The sequence below is a fragment of the Sciurus vulgaris genome, assembly GCF_902686455.1.
Source record: "Sciurus vulgaris genome assembly, chromosome: 12".
Lineage (NCBI taxonomy): Eukaryota > Metazoa > Chordata > Mammalia > Rodentia > Sciuridae > Sciurus > Sciurus vulgaris.
In genome coordinates this window covers 67,240,317-67,256,844 of record NC_136473.1, presented here as the reverse complement: position 1 = coordinate 67,256,844, position 16,528 = coordinate 67,240,317, and the positions used below count along the sequence as shown (strand labels likewise).

Genomic DNA, 16,528 nt, shown 5'->3' with positions numbered 1-16,528 from the left:
ATATTGTGTAAATACTTGATCAAATTCTTTTCCCCAAATTCCAGAGGTGGTGATAAGTGACTGATTTCATAATTATAGTAATGAATTCATCGACAGGTAAGAAGCTAGTAGAGAGAAACTATTTCAATCCTCTCCTTACATGTGTAGGTTAAAGAAAATGATGCCTGAAAAATGTCACTCTGATTATACAGACTGAGACTTATCCCGATCTCAATTCTTCCCACTTTTTCTTTAGTGTCCAAACATTCCCTCAGTCTTCCTTTAATTATGAAAAAAACTATTTCCTGGACAAGGTAGAGGAAGAATATGCCTAGTCCATAATAGCTCAGATCACAGGCTGAGGTCACACTTTATGATTCCTTATACTAGCTATGAAAGTCAGGCATGCAAATTGCAAGTGTAAATATGAGGCTTCTCTTTTGTCCACTCTTGAACATGGAAACAAGACTCCAAAGAGTATTCTTTATTTGGCAGACTAACATGATATTGGGTTAGATAAACCAAAGAGTAAGAAGTAAACCCTTCTTGACCTCAAGAATTATTTCTAGCCAGGCATGATGGTGCACGCCTGTAATCCCAGTGACTTGGGAGGCTGAGACAGGAGGATGTCGAGTTCAAAACCAGCCTCAGCAAAAGAGAGGTGCTAAGCAACTCAGTGAGACCCTGTCTCTAAATAAAATACAAAATAGGCCTGAGGATGTGACTCAGTGGTAAAGTGCCCAAGTTCAATCCCCAGTACCAAAAAAAAAAAAAAAAATTATTTCTAATTATTTGTCAAGATTTGCCTGGCTTATTTCTCAATATGTCACTATGGCCTTTTTCATAATTCTAACATTCAAACATTTTAAGGAATAATAAATATGGAAAATTGAAATTAAAATATAATTTAATCAGAAGTTTCAAAGAAATGAATAGTTATCTATTCCCTTTTTCTATTTTTAGAAAGATTAATTTTATATCAGAATGATAAATTTCTTTAAGTTTATGCATACACTTGGATTTGAATTTGATCTCTTGAATTCTAGGAAAGTGTATTATAAGCAAAAATCTAAGTCATCCTTATTTCACTGACAGCATACTAATAAGCATATTTTTTCTCTAGATATTTACACAGAATAACAACAATTATTCAAAAATGGTGGAGAAGTTACTTAGGGAAAAAAGAGTTTCGACATGTTGTGCAGGTAAATTAAAATTTATATCTGTATGTTACCATTTGCATTACACAACATGCTGTAAAATTACTTCATTTGTATCTACATGTAGTTTGGAAGTTGTTGATTAAATTTATATAAAGTCAAAATAGGGCTTAATTTTGGGGGAAGGAATTGTGTTAATCAACTTTTTATTCCTCTGACTAAAATACCTGACAAGAGCAATTTAGAGAAGAAAAATTTATTTTGGGCTTACAGTTTCAAAAGCCTCAGGCTGCTATGGTCGGCCAACTCTATTGCTCTGGGCCTAAGAAGAGGCAGAGTGTCATGGAAGAGTGGTGTGGCAGAGGAAAGCTGATTAAGTCATGGAAGCCGGGAACAGAGAGAGAAAGCATAAAGAGCCAGGAAAAAAGTTTATTTCCCCAAGGGCATACATACACCAGTGACCTACTTCCTTTAGCCATCGCCTACCTGCCTACAGTTACCACCCATAATACATTCAAATTATTAATTTATCAAATGGATAAATTCATTGATTAGGGTATAGCTCTTGTGAACTAATCAGGTCATTTTTGAACATTCCTGCATTGTTTAGCATGTGAGCTTTGCAAGGAACACTTTATAAACAAAACATAATAGGAACCTCTTCTGAGACTTTTCTGTTTTTTTCCATGAGCAATTGACATCTTTATACCCAAACAACATTGGATATTCTAATTTTGTTTAAAGAACCTTCGTAGTGTAGGCATTCATGTTTACTTATCTGTTGATGATTGCCTATATTTCCTAGATGGTAAGGTCTTTGAGAGTAGGTACCATAGTAGTTCATTTTCAGATCAACAACATTTTAGACTAATGCTCAGTTGTTAGCAATCATAAACATCATCATGAAATCATAAATTGGTAGAAGTAAACAATGGGCCATCCTTCATAATCTCTTCAGGACTTTTTACTGCATTTTGTTTAATAGGTATAAATAACATAAATAAGGGAGGGGGGAAAGGAAATAGGAAAGACAGTAGAATGAATGGGTCCTAACTTTCCTATGTTTGTATATGAATATATAAACAGTATAACTCCACATCATACAACCACAAGAATGGGAAGTTATACTTCACATACATGTAATATGTCAAAATATACTGTCATGTATATCTAAAAAGAACAAATAAAAATATAAGATTTAAATAAATCAATAAATATAACTTCCAAAATGGATTTTTATAGAAAGTTACAACCATTTATGGTTATTTCATTGGTGTATTTGCTATTATTATTGGGAAGTAACAAAAGATTGCATGATGCTAGCTATTATTTACTAAACACCTGCTATTTACCTGGCATTTTGCATACATTATTCAATTTTTGTATCATAATGTTCATTAACAGTTAACTATTGTAATACACATTCATCAAGTTAAGAAGCAATCTCCTACACTTGTCCATGAACACATTATACTATATTTCATATACAGAGCAACCTTAAATTTGTTATAAAAGTTTTTACATTGTGTGGTAATTCTCTAACATCCTCTGCTTAATCTCCAGGAGGATGGAGACTGTGTCTCATTATTGTTGCATTTCTTAGCATGGTGTCTGGCATTTAGTAGGTATTCAGTTAATAAGTAAATGAATAGAAGAATGAACAGAATACTATTTTTATGACACTGTTGCTACTGACTTTATCAGGTGGAAGTTAAAAATTGAACATGATCCGTCATCAGTCTCAGTATAACCTTGATTTTTTTCCTCTGGTGACTTGATTTTGGTTAAAGCATCATTTTAAAAAAGTAACTCTTTTAAGTCCTTTGAGTATAAACTGAGGACTGGGTCAAATGGTGGGTCCATTCCAAGTTTTCTGAGGAATCTCCATACTGTTTTCCAGAGTGGCTGCACCAATTTGCAGTCTCACCAGCAATGTATGAGTGTACCTTTTTCCCCACATCCTCGCCAACATCTATTGTTGCTTGTATTCTTGATAATAGCCATTTTAATCAGAATGAAATGAAATCTTAGGGTAGTTTTGATTTGCATTTCTCTAATTACTAGAGATGTTGAACATTTTTTCATATATTTGTTGATTGATTATATATCTTCTTCTGTGAAGTGTCTGCTCAGTTCCTTAGCCCATTTATTGATTGGGTTATTTGTATTTTTGGTGTTAAGTTTTTTAAGTGCTTTATAAATTCTGGAGATTAGTGCTTTATGTTAAGTGGCATGTAGTAAAGACTTTCTCCCACTTCTTAGGCCCTCTCTTCACATATTGATTGTTTCCTTTGCTGAGGAAAAGATTTTTCATTTAAATCCATCCCATTGATTGATTCTTGCTTTTATTTCTTGTGCTTTGGGAACCTTGTTAAGGAAGTCTGGTCCTAAGTTGACATGATGAAGATTCAGGCCTACTTTTTCTTCTATTAGGTGCACGGTCTCTAGGTCCTTGATCTACTTTGAGTTGAGTTTTCTGCAGAGTGAGAGATAGGGGTTCAATTTCATTTTGCTTTACAGTCACATCAATGTTTATAGCAGCTGAATTCACAATAGCTAGATTGTAGAATCAACCTAGATGCTCTTCAATAGATGAATGGATAAAGAAACTGTGGTATATATATGTAATGGAATATTACTCAGTCATAAAGAATAATAAAATTATGGCATTTACAAGTAAATGGATGGAGCTAGAGAATAGCATGCTAAGTGAAATAAGCCAGTCCCAAAGAACTAAAGGCTGGATATTTTCTCTGATAAGTGGATGCCAATACATAACAGGGGAGGAGGGAGGTAAGGGAGGAATGGAGAAATGTTGGATTGTGTAGAGGGAAATGAGGGGAAGAGAGGGAGCAGGGGGAAGAAAAGATGGTGAAATGAGACAAACATCACTACCCTATGTACATATATAATTACACGAATAGTGTTACTACATCCTGTACCACCAGAGAAATGAAAATTTGTACTCCTTTTGTGTACAATGAATCAAAATGCATTCCGCTGTCATGTATAACTACATAGAACAATTAAAAAAAGTCAACAGAGAAAAAAATATAAGTCTTTGAAGTCAGAAATCAAATGCCTCTATATCTGTTTCTGTTTAACATATTAGAAAGGAAAAAATTGGGAAGAAAATGTTCCTAATAAGTACATGTTTCCCCAAGTATGTCATCTACATTTTTTTTCTTTTCTCAAATTGAATACCCAGACATTTTTGGTAATACCTTTTATCTGATTTACATGAAAACAGTCCTTATTGCTTATTTGAAGATAGAGACATAGAATTCTATTGACTTGAGAAGATATTTCATATGCTACCTGAACTTAGTTGTACTATTTTAGTGGAGAATTATATTTAAATTTAAACTTGTTTTTTTCTTACAAAATGGGACAAAATATAATCAAATATCAAATTTCTCTTAATGCTTTTCACTACTATTTTCCATTCCCAAGATTTTTACCCTTTATTTTCTCTTTCAGTTTTAAACATACTATTTTTTTCTAAAATTATAATTCTATTGATATTTCAAGCCACCTAAAAGTATTTTTTTTAATTTTGAAGTGAGTTAATGTTTATAGAAAAGTTGCAAAAATAATACAAATTCATATATTCATCACTCACATAAAGAAATTTGTTTTATTTTCTCTCTATACCTATTTTTAAATGTTTTCTCTCGTTATATATTGTTATTTTTGAATCATTTGAGACCAAGTTGCAGAGTCCATATCACCTTATCTCAAAAGATATCAGTGCATATTTTCTATGTAACCATATTACAATTATCAAAATCAGGAAATTAACATCTGTACAAAATATTTTCTAATATATAGACTCTATTAATATTTTACTGATTATCCCAATAACTTTACTTGTAACAAACATCCTTTCCAGGGTACAAACTAGAATTTTACTTTGCACTTGTCATGTTTCTTTAGTCACTCTTACTCAAGAATAGTTAATTCTTTAGTCTGTTTTATCTTGCATGACCCCGATATTTTTGATGAGTAAAGGATAAATATTTTTAGGATTATTTTCCAACTTTGCTTTGTTGATGGGTCTTCACTATTAGATTGAGATTATGCATTTTTAGCTGAAATACATCATTAGTGCTCATAGTCCATTCTCCTCCATAGTTGTTCCAAAACTTACCTATAGAGTATTAGGTATCTCTTAGGAGCAATAGGAATGCTAATTACTTTGATTCTTCATTTTAATACATAATTTTAGGAGGCCCAAATGCTGTCAGTTTGCCTAAAAACTATTGCTGTTAACACTGACCATTTAAAGTGGCATCTCTCAGGTTTCTACATCATAAACAATTTTCCTTTTTATGAGTCAATATTTAAATACTGTGTGTATATCTTCTCTCTCATCAAATTTTTGTATAATAGTTTAGCATCCAGTGATGATTCTTACCAGAATCAATTATTACTATATTTGTCAAACAGTGATTTTCCTATAACCCGACAATTTCTTCTATTTATTTGCTAGTATTCTTCCATAAGAGCTTTTTCTTCACTCCCAGGTATTTGGTATTTATTCATGCACTTATATAAGTGTGAACTCATGGATTTCTATTTTATTCAATGGATTATAATCAGTCAGTGCTAATTGTTTCAGTGCTCAAAGAGTCCCAGCTTTTGCCAGGAGAATTTTTCAAGGCAAGTTTTTTTTAGAATCGAATTACTTAAACAGGATGATCAAGGAATTAAAGTATTTTTTATGGAGTAATGGGCACTTTAACTCTTTTATTCATTAGTGGTTATGAATGTATATCAGTAGTATAGACAAACGCTACAGGGTATACGTATGCTTGAGGCATTGTAGGACCATTACAGACTTAACTTGCATTGCTATATTTTCTACTCAAGCCACTCATCAAAAGACCTTCAGTGATTAATGAGACTTATTTTAAATCAAAGGTACCAGACTATATACATTTCAATGACTGATGTTAAAGTAGCAACTTGGTGATGTATATTTATTCTAATGATACTATGGTTGCTGAAAAATGTTTTTAAAAGTTCACGTAATAAGCCGCTCAAGAAATTCTGATTTGCTACATTAGTGTCTCAACTACATTTGATCAAAAAGGTATTATTCAGCATAATCACCAAGTAAATCCTCTAGACTTGTATCTAATTATCTCTTGGTTTTCAAAATTTAGAGCTTTTCTTCCATTGGTACTTTATATAGTAAATCTATTAACTTTAATTTCTTTGAAAATAAATCTTATTTATTAATAATTTGTTTATTTATGCCATTGTATACATATTGCCTAATATAAGGCATAAAACATAATCCTAATGGTATCTCAATAAATATTTATTGAATGAGAATAAAATAGCTCTTATTTACTGGTTGCCTCATGTGAACAGAATATTATATTAAGTGCTTTACATTCCTAATGCATACATCAACAATTACACTGTCTCTGAATATTGTCATTAGTTTATAGATGAAGATACTTAGACTCAGGTTACTTCCCCTAGGACACACTATTAATGATAAGTGAAGACCAGTTCAAACCCAGTTTGATTCAATTCCAAAACTCCTATATTGAGCAGATAGGCAATCCTGTATCAGTCATTGCTAGAGATTTTCCTCCTTTGAGATATCCAGAGGTCTTGTGCGACTAAAGTACTACCAATCTGTCAGAGATGTCTGCTTTCAGGGAACCTTCATTCAAAAAATGTCCATTGTCTGAAATCGTGTTCGATCATTCCAAGTTCATTCTGTGAGGACTCTAGGACTGCTAGGCCACATAAAGGATATGAGAATTTTTACCAGAACTGGTATCCCTAGTGTTTAGTTTCCTCCATGGCTGCCACCAAATTTACCCCTAAGAAATAGGCACCTCCAGGTAGCAATAGGAATGTTAGATGGTATATTTCTTCATTTCAAATGGATAATGGAAGATAAGTTAAGGAATACTTTTAAGATCTCCATTGTTTATCTTGTCACACACATTAGCACACAATGGCACACATATTGTCCTATAGTAATTACGTTTAGACCATCATTTTCTAAATTTATTAAATTTATTTTAATTTTTAAAGCCTAACAACTATTTACACTAATAATAATGCCATATAGTATATAATTACATTATAAAGTATATGATACATGATAGTGATTTTTAACCTTAATAACAGAATTCCTTTTTTTAGCATGAATTTTAGGAAAATTTTTAGACCTATATGTAAAACAGGTACAGGTATGGAAGCTATTTTGGAAGCTAGAGAAATGGAAATGCTTAGATTTTTTTTTCTATGACCTCTGTTGTCACTTGAACCACCAGAGAATGATTTGAAAGCTACTGATTTAATTTGCTTGTCTTTGGAAGGATCTCTGGAAGGATCGCAAGAAAAAAAATATTAATTGCCTGTAGGAAGAAAGCTGAGTAGTTGAGGAATAGGGGTGGGGAGTCACTGTAAATTTTTGTAGTTTTTAAATTTTAAACAATATAAATACATTATATATTAAATATATTAATTTTAAAAGTCAATTTAAAAGGAACTTACCCCACCAAACATGCATGCATGCACACGCTTGCGCGCGCGCGCGCGCACATACACAATAGAGATAATAATAAGTGTTTTGATGGGGAGTTAATGTAGGTTCCAAAGGTCAAGGAAATGGCACTTGAAGTGAGCCTTGGGGGAAACAGCATGAATGAAGTTTTGAAATTGAGAATGAGCATGGTGTATTGATAAATAATGCGGATGTTGATCCAGCTGGCACAGATTAGAGAATAGCAGAAGGTAGGTAAGGAGTAGAATGTCACCCTTATAAAATCTTTTCCTGTATTTAAAAAGGAATCTCTTACTTAAAAGCATTTTTTAATGCTCATATGTGCCTAGTAATGTTTTGTCATGTATAATGTGCAGATTGTATCTTCCTTCATTTTATAGATGAAGAAATGAAGGCTCAGGGAGAAGAAATAATGTGCCTAAGATACCAAGCTCATGATCCATATAAATTCTTATGGATGCACATGTTAAATACTAAATGTCTTCTTTGGACGTCCTTTAGCTATTCCAAATCTGCTTCTGTGTGCCAGGATGGGTTATATTCTTGTTCAAAATTACTCACAATCCACCCCTTCCTCATTAAAAAAATGATTCACTGCCATCCCATTGATTTTGGACTGGGCCATGTGTTGTGAACTGATGAGTCATGCCACACCCAAGTTGAAGTTTTAAGAAGCTGTTTTAGTCAGCTGTTTCACAGCTGTGACCAAAATATCTGACCAGAACAGTTTTAAAGGAGGAACAGTTTATTTGAGGACTCACAGTTTCAGAGGTCTTAGTTCATAGAAGGCCAGCTCCATTCTTCAGGACTCAGGGTGAGGCTGAACGTCATGGCAGAGGAGTGTGGAGGAAGAAAGCAGCTCACATGAAGATCAGAAAATAGAGAGAGGTCTCCACTTGACAGATACAAATATATACCCCACAGCCATGCCCCCAATTCCCACCTCCTCCAGCCACACCCTATTCAGTTACTACTCAGTTAATCCCTCTGGAATTAAATCACTGATTAGGTTACAACTTTCACAGCCCAATCATTTCTCCTTTGAACCTTCTTTCATTGTCTCACATGTGAGCTTTTGGGAGGCACCTGACATCCAAATCATAACTGAAGCTTTCTCACTCCTCACCTCTAGCACGAGAATTGCACACCTCATGCCTGGCCTTCAGGCTTAGAGCTGAGATGAAGAGACATGTGGAACATAGCTGTAGGGAACCTTACTCACATCATGAGAGTTAGAAGTATATTTTTTTATTTTGTAACCTGCTGATATAGTTACTTTTTTTTTCTTGGTACCAGGGATGGAACCCAGGGGTGAATAACAAGTGAGTCACATGCCCAGACCTTTTTATTTTTTATTTCGAGACAGTCTCACCATGTTGCTTAGGGCCTGATTAAATTGCTTAAGCTGGTTTTGAACTTGTGATCCTCCTGCCTCAGCTTTCTGAGACTCTGGGATTATAGGCAGGCACCACAACACCCAGCAAATAGTTGCATTTTTATCTAAGCAAAACTGATTGTTTTAATGATAACAAAAGCAAGGATAGTTACAAGAAACATTCTGAAGGTGGTACTCCCTGATGCTTACAAAAAGGAACTTGGAGCTTATGAGTTTGTGATGATGTTAGTACACCTCCATGTGGAGATATTCTTGTAAGGCATTGATGCTGTCTCAGCAGAGTGTCTGGTACATCATAATTAGCACTCAACAAATGTTTATTAAACTAAAATATTGAATAGACACTTAGATTAAGGGTCATAGCTGAAGATAAGGGCTTTAGAGTCATCATTATAAGATGACAAGCTTTTCTACCAAAAGAAAAATGTAGCTAAACAATAGAGCTGCAGAAGGCTAGGAACAGCAACTTGTGGAATATATCAGGTAGAGTTTAGTCAGAGGCAAGGGAATTAAAATAGAGAAAAAACAGGATAAAAAGGGACATAGCATCACAGGGGCCAGGGAAGTAAACTTGTAAGAAACTTGAAGTTGACACCAGTCTCAAATGTGGCAGTGATCAAGCAGAAAGAAGACTGTGAAAAGACAGAAGTCCTAGAATCATTTTTATGAAGTATCTATATTTTTAGAGACGAACTTCCTCAAAATATAACTATACTAGAATGTTATTCTTACCTAATTCTCATAATGACATAAATAACTTATCAGGTCCTGAAGTATCATGTGTTCTTTTCTACAGTATCCTTATTAACCCAGAGAATAGAGCTATTCTGGTCTTCTTTATGATTGAACTCTTTCTTGGGCCCTGTAGGACTGTTGTATTTGTTTTTCCTTTTAATTTCTATTTCAGACCTTCCTACTTAAATTTATTTTTAAATCTAATGACATATTCCAAATTTTCTTGTCTTAAGGTTCTAGGACTGTTGATTCAGAACCATGGAAATTATTTCCTATTACTGAGGATGTACTCTGATTCTTCTGCTTTATTAACAACCAATTTGTAGTCACCTGGGGTGTGTGCTTAGTGCACATGCATTTCATGCATGCTGAACTCTTGGTGTAATTGTACTGTGTCCTGCTAGTTCCGCTGGACAATCAGTTGTTTTGGAACCTTTCCTATTTTCAGCCATACAAGTCTTACATAGCTTCTCCTTACTGTTCACTGCTTTACTTCATAAGTGGTGAAATAAAGTCATTCTTTTTTTGTAATTTTTTTTTTAAACAGGGTCTTCCTATGTTGTTCAGGCTGGTCTTGAATTCCTATGCTCAAGTGATCCCCCTGCCTCAGTCTCCCAAGTAACTTAGAAATACAGGTGCCATGTCACCATGCTTGTTTAAAATAGTCATTCCCATAGACAACAATACCAGAAAAAATGTTGAAAAATCTTTTTATCTCTCTCTAGTAGATTATTAGCACTTTAAGTGTTCCCTGAGTAAATTTATCAATATAAACTCTAGAGGACAGCTTGTATATATTCTAATACTCCTAAATTTGCTCTTATATTTTATGTTTTATCATTATATAGTTTGCATTGCATTTAACATCAAACTTGCTATTTTTAAAATCATAGTCTGGGGGCAAGAAAGTATAAAGACTTATAATATGATTAATTTGACATGAATTATCATTAAATAAATGTATATTAACTATAATACTGGATAGTTCAATGTTGTGCTTTTAAATTGAGATTATCCACTTGAATAACATGTTTGACAACCACATATAACAGGCAATTTAATTAAAATTTTTGTTGAAATGTGTTAATAGCCTATGGTAGAACAATTTAATTGATAAAGATAACTATGATTTTAAAAAGATATTGCTCAAATTATAAAAATAATTTATTACATTACTGAAAATCAGGGCTCACAATACTTATCTATGGCTTATATTTTAATACTTATTACAAAGTATTCATGTTTGATCATTTAAAAGAATAATAATGAAAGGAAATTTTATTAACTTTAAATGGGTTGAAGGATACCATCAACTATCAAATTGCTTTATGATATCATAAGTACCAGCAATTTGTTTGTACTATAAATGGTAAATATATATAAAATATCAGTCACTAATTTTAAAACTGATAAGATTGCTTCTGTATTAATTTTTATTTCTTTTCATTAGGTGAACAAATGTTTCTTCTATAAATGAAAAAATTCCCAACTCTTTTGGTATTTCTCCTTGTAAGACTTCCAAATCAGTTGCAAATAATAAGCAATATTCTTCACATTTTAATGTCAGCAGAAAACTGAAATATCATGTTGTTTCTTCCCTTCAGGGTGTTACATTTTAAATAAACACCAAATGCAGGTCAACCTAAGACTCTGAGTTATTAATATTAATTGAAAATTTTATTGACATTTTCATCATAATAATGAAATCAGTTTAGATTTGATTTACATTCTCTTAAAAGATTATATTAGTAGTAACCAAGAGAAAGAATATAATTGAATTTTAACTATTTTTTATGAAAAAAGAAAGGTTATTTTAAAAATCTACTGTTGATAATAATGAGATGGTTATCAGTTTGCCAGAAACAAGGCAAACTGCATGCATAGAAAACTCGATTACTTGATAATAAATTATTTTAATGATTAAGCTCAGAATTATAAAGAAAGATGACAGTGATGTGAAAAATATAAAGGTTCATACTCAGCAGATAACTTGTCTATTTGTGCATGGTTTCTAAAGGTTCTATCGTTATCACTTTAATGCAGATATTTCCTTTGTATTTCTCAATCTGGCAAATAAAACCAGTTGATTTGGTAGTGATAGATACACTACTCAAAATTATTGTGATTATGTATTACTTTAAATGTTCTATTTTTGAAAGAGTTGAACACTTCCTCCTTGAAACACATCTATTCTTGGTTTACAGTCAAAATGTTCAACATGAATAACTTATGGTGTGTTCAGATACCAAAAATTCTAAGTAGCCATTAATTATACATGAAAACATATGGAAGTAACTACAATCAAGGAAAGGAGAGATCTGTCTAGAGCCTTTGATTAGAAGTTTAGCCATCAGGGTCTTAAACAGAGGAATTTGCAGTCAGGGTTTAAGACAAGAGGTAGAACATTTATAGTTCACAAGATCTGGAGCATACTATAGGAATATGAGGCTAAAGTGAAGGTCATTGGGAATGAGAAAGGCAGGGGGTTGTGAGATTAGGTAATGAATGTGCTGTCCACCTGAATATAAGAACCCTTGAGATAATGCAGGAGTTCTGATGAAGATGACACCTTTACCTAGGTATCAGAATCTTTATATCATATAGTTGGAAGAATTGGGGAACGGCACCAAGGAGAGAAAGGATCAAATGGTCCACATCCAAAAACTGAATGAAGGTTGACAACACCAAAATTGGAAATATAATAAAATTGGAAAGGTTGAGATTCAAAGTTTGTCATCTTTGTTTCTTTTGTTGTGTTTTTTAAAAAGGTATCTGTTCTACAGGTTTGAAAAGTTTTGAAAATACCCCCTGAAGCTAGGAGAATTCTCACTTTTTATTCCAGTTTTTCATACTTAGAGTAAGGGAGAAAAGGTATTTTCTCCTAAAATGCTTGTAAATAAAAACAGGAGATAGGATTTGGGTAATTGGAAAGGAATGAATGTTAAGACAAAGTGAGTAATATAAACATGGAAGTAGAGAAGAAAAATATGTACTAATTTATCAGATTCAGGTTTAAGTGAAATGAGTTGCGAGAGGTAATTAGAAAAAAATATTGGGACCTGATTATGGTGAACTTTGAATATTGACCTGTAAGATAATGGTTCTTGCTTATTGAGTGGGGCTCAGACTCAGGAAACAGATTCAGCATTTCAGCAGGTGGAAAAAAATGCAAGACAAAGTTAGGATAGTAGACATGCTTTATTCAGAGGTGGGCTTTAGCCCCCCACCAGTTGCATTTTGTCCCCTCAGTTCCATTTAACCCACTTTTTATATACAGTCCAAAGAAGGCACACTGCCAAAAGGATACATCTGTGGCCACATGCTCACAAGCAAATGTTTATGACCTTGAGTACATACAGTGAGTCAGAGTGTTTCTGATCTTGACCACACACTAACCATAACATAGCCAATTCATGACCTTGGCTACTTACTAAAAACATAACATAAAACATAACAGCCTGCCAGAATCCTAGGCAAGGAAGCCTAACTATTGCCATTTGGGGCTTGCCCCAACACTGATCCGCCCCCTAATGTAAATCATCTGATATAAGGGAGAGAAAGACTTAGATATGGGACATATTCTTATTAGTATTTCCTTAATAGGGAAATAAGAAGATTTAATGTTATGAAACTTAGTTTGTAATTTCATCTCTCCCTCCTGGAGATCTGAAATATTCAAGTGTGTTAATTACATCTGTCAGTCTACTTAAGATGCCTTCCTTACTTTAAGTAACTGGAAACCACCAAAAGTCTGATTTTTAAAAATTGAAAATGATTTGATAAAAAAATACATTACAAAATTAATCTAGAGAAAAAGTGTTCAAGATGGATTAAAAATAAGATTATGCAGGTATGAGGACTTGTAGTCATGTGAAAAGAAAACTTGACAAAGCTCAGGGAATTAGAAATGCTAGGTGAGAATGAGGGACTCAATTCCCCAGTATAAAATAGAAAGCAAAGAGACATTGTGAAACTGAGTAGTCAGAGTTTGTCTTAGACACAGAATTGTATTTAAAATACTTGGCAATCTATACAGGAAGTTCATTCATTTGTCAGAATTGGTGACTAACAAATCAGAAAGGACACCTGTTATAAATAACATTTGTGAACACTTTAGTCTAATTTTGCTTAATAGTAGTCTTGTCCAAAAGTCCTTGTGTATATTAGTCACCAAGACAAATATTTGTGTTTTCAAAAGAAGTATTTTCTACATAAAAAATTTCAGAAGCCTTCTAAAAATGGAGCTAGATAATATGACAAAGGCCGTAGAGCTGATAGTATTTCAAATACCATCATCCCAGGAATTTTTTTATACTCTTTTAAACAAAAGACATCAGTTCTCTCTAGCCTTCTTTCCCTATTTTCCTCTTCCCTTTCTCTTTCCCTTCTTCCATTTATTCAGCAAACATTTGTTGAACATCTAGAATTGAGCATCACATTTCCATTACAGTGAAACAATATATACTCCTTTTATGTTTAATATTCACCCCAAATCTATAGTCTTCCTATTTAAAATATATATGATGTCTCAATCATAAAGGGAGATTAATAAGTACTAAGGAAAATTAAAAATTTTGTCCACTGAGAAATTACAACAACTTGTCATTCTTGGGTATGTTATTCACCATTTATTTTTTTTGTCCAACTCCATATAATGGGAAAAAATTCAGGACAGAAAAAAATTTTAAGAACAAAGACTTTTATATGAATTATATTTTAACTAATGTAACCAAAATACAAACATTATTGTAACAAATAATCATCATCGCTCAGAGCGAATAACCACTTAGAGATAAAATTTTATGTAACACTTCAAGGGGTCTAAGTATATCTCCCAGATAGCTTATGGAAATGCACAGTTCCTATTTACATATGATATTTGAGTGTTTTTTTTTTTAAATCATGAGAAAATATATACAAAATAAAATTTACCATTTTAATCATTTTTAACTTTAGTTTTTTCAGGCATTAATTACATTCACATTGTTAATGCAACTATCACCACTATTTATGATGAAATTTTTCATCATCCCAAACTGAAACTCTGTACTCACAAAGCAATATGACTTCCCCCTAGTCCCTGGGAACTACCACTATCTACTGTCTACTTTCTATCTCTCTGAATTTGACTACTCTATGTGTGTCATATAAATGAAATCACATAATATTTGTGATTTGGTGGGAGGTCTTTAAAAAACATCTGGGCTGTGGAATTGAAAATAAATGTAGTACCAGTTAGTGGTTCACTTGAGACTGAAATGCTAGAATCAAAGTGCTTTTTCAACTTTCAAATGGAGAATTCAGAATTCACTTGAGCCTAAACAGGCTCAAAAGCTATATCTATCTTTCCCATTAGTTCAAAATAAAATTTAGCCTTTTATAATTTTTGGAAATTTACTTGTAGTTAAACTATATCCTTTCAGCCACAAAATAATAATTTCATAATGACAATTATTACATATCCCAAGCACCTTAATTACTTTATCTCATTTTAATCTTTGTAACAATTCAATGAAACATGTAATGCTTTGTTTTCTAAGGATGAAAAGGAAGATGGAGAAACTTAAAGTAACTTTTGTAAAGCCACACACACAGCTGGTTAAAACAAAGTCAGTTAGGCATGGTGGCAAATGCCAGTTACTCAGGAGCCTGAGTAGGGAGGTCAAGTAGGGAGGATCACTTGAGTCCATGAATTCAGAACCAACCTGGGCAACATAGAAAGATCCATCCAAAAATAAATAAAAAATAAACTAAAATAAAGCAAAGTCAGGGATTGAATATAGGTCTCTGATTCAAAACCTCCTGTACTGTCTACGTTTAGTGAAGAAATATTATGAGAAAGATAAGAAACATCTTTTCTGTGAGGCAAAACTTTTTGGAATATGTAATTTCCAATAATACTTCTTCCTTATAAAATATTTAATGGCAATGTCTGCTTCAATATGACTTGAAGAAATAACAGTTGTAAAGTAAATATTTTAAATCGCCTCAAATGCCAAGAATTATGCCTGACTTGCTATAAAGGAAGAAAGAGAATTTAAAATGAAGTAACATTGTGTTCATTTGTAAATAACATATTGCAACCAACTGTTTCTTAATTGCTCAGACTGTTGATAAATAATCCAGCCCTGCTGCTCTCCACAGACAATTTGCTTTGGATCAGACCAGGCAATTCAAACAACACTAATTACAGGGAAACCCTTTTATATGAATTCCTGTTTGTCATGGGGAAGAAAACTCCTTGATAAAGGGTTAAGAAATTTTATTTTTCTTATTTTTGCCCTAAGCAGAGCACTCATTAATAGGGTTGAAGTTATGTTAGTTGAATGAATTTGATTGAATAAAAATGGATCAAGTGGTATATCATATTGAAAAATATGTATTTCATTGCTCTTACTGTTTATTGTACTCTCATGAGTTATGTTACTTTTGCATTTTAATGAAACAATAGAGAAGATGTGGAAGCTTTATTTAAAGCAACATTTTCATTGAATTAAACTACATTACTGCATGATTATTTACTATAAGGGAGATTTGTATATTAATAGATGTGTCTTTACTAGATAGAAACCAGGACTTTCAGAAGTCTTCGCCTTATCAAGGGATTTGCTATAACATGATATCATTATATTTATGATTTTATGGTGTTAGAATGAATATTAAATGAAACAAAATTCCCAAGGATTGCTCAGGAGGCAGCTAAGTACATAACATTTTGCATAG

At 32.8% G+C, this 16,528-nt stretch overlaps 1 protein-coding gene across 4 annotated transcripts in view; it reads left to right on the top strand.

The window, feature by feature from the left end:
• The window catches only part of SPATA17 (spermatogenesis associated 17), a 279,874-nt gene that overhangs the window by 18,341 nt on the left and 245,005 nt on the right, over window positions 1-16,528 (top strand). For all 4 annotated transcript variants that reach the window (XM_079107174.1, XM_079107176.1, XM_079107173.1 and 1 more), the window contains one exon: window positions 1,103-1,184. In XM_079107174.1, coding sequence (XP_078963300.1) covers window positions 1,103-1,184 — 82 coding nt within the window. The remainder of the gene's footprint in view (window positions 1-1,102; window positions 1,185-16,528) is intronic.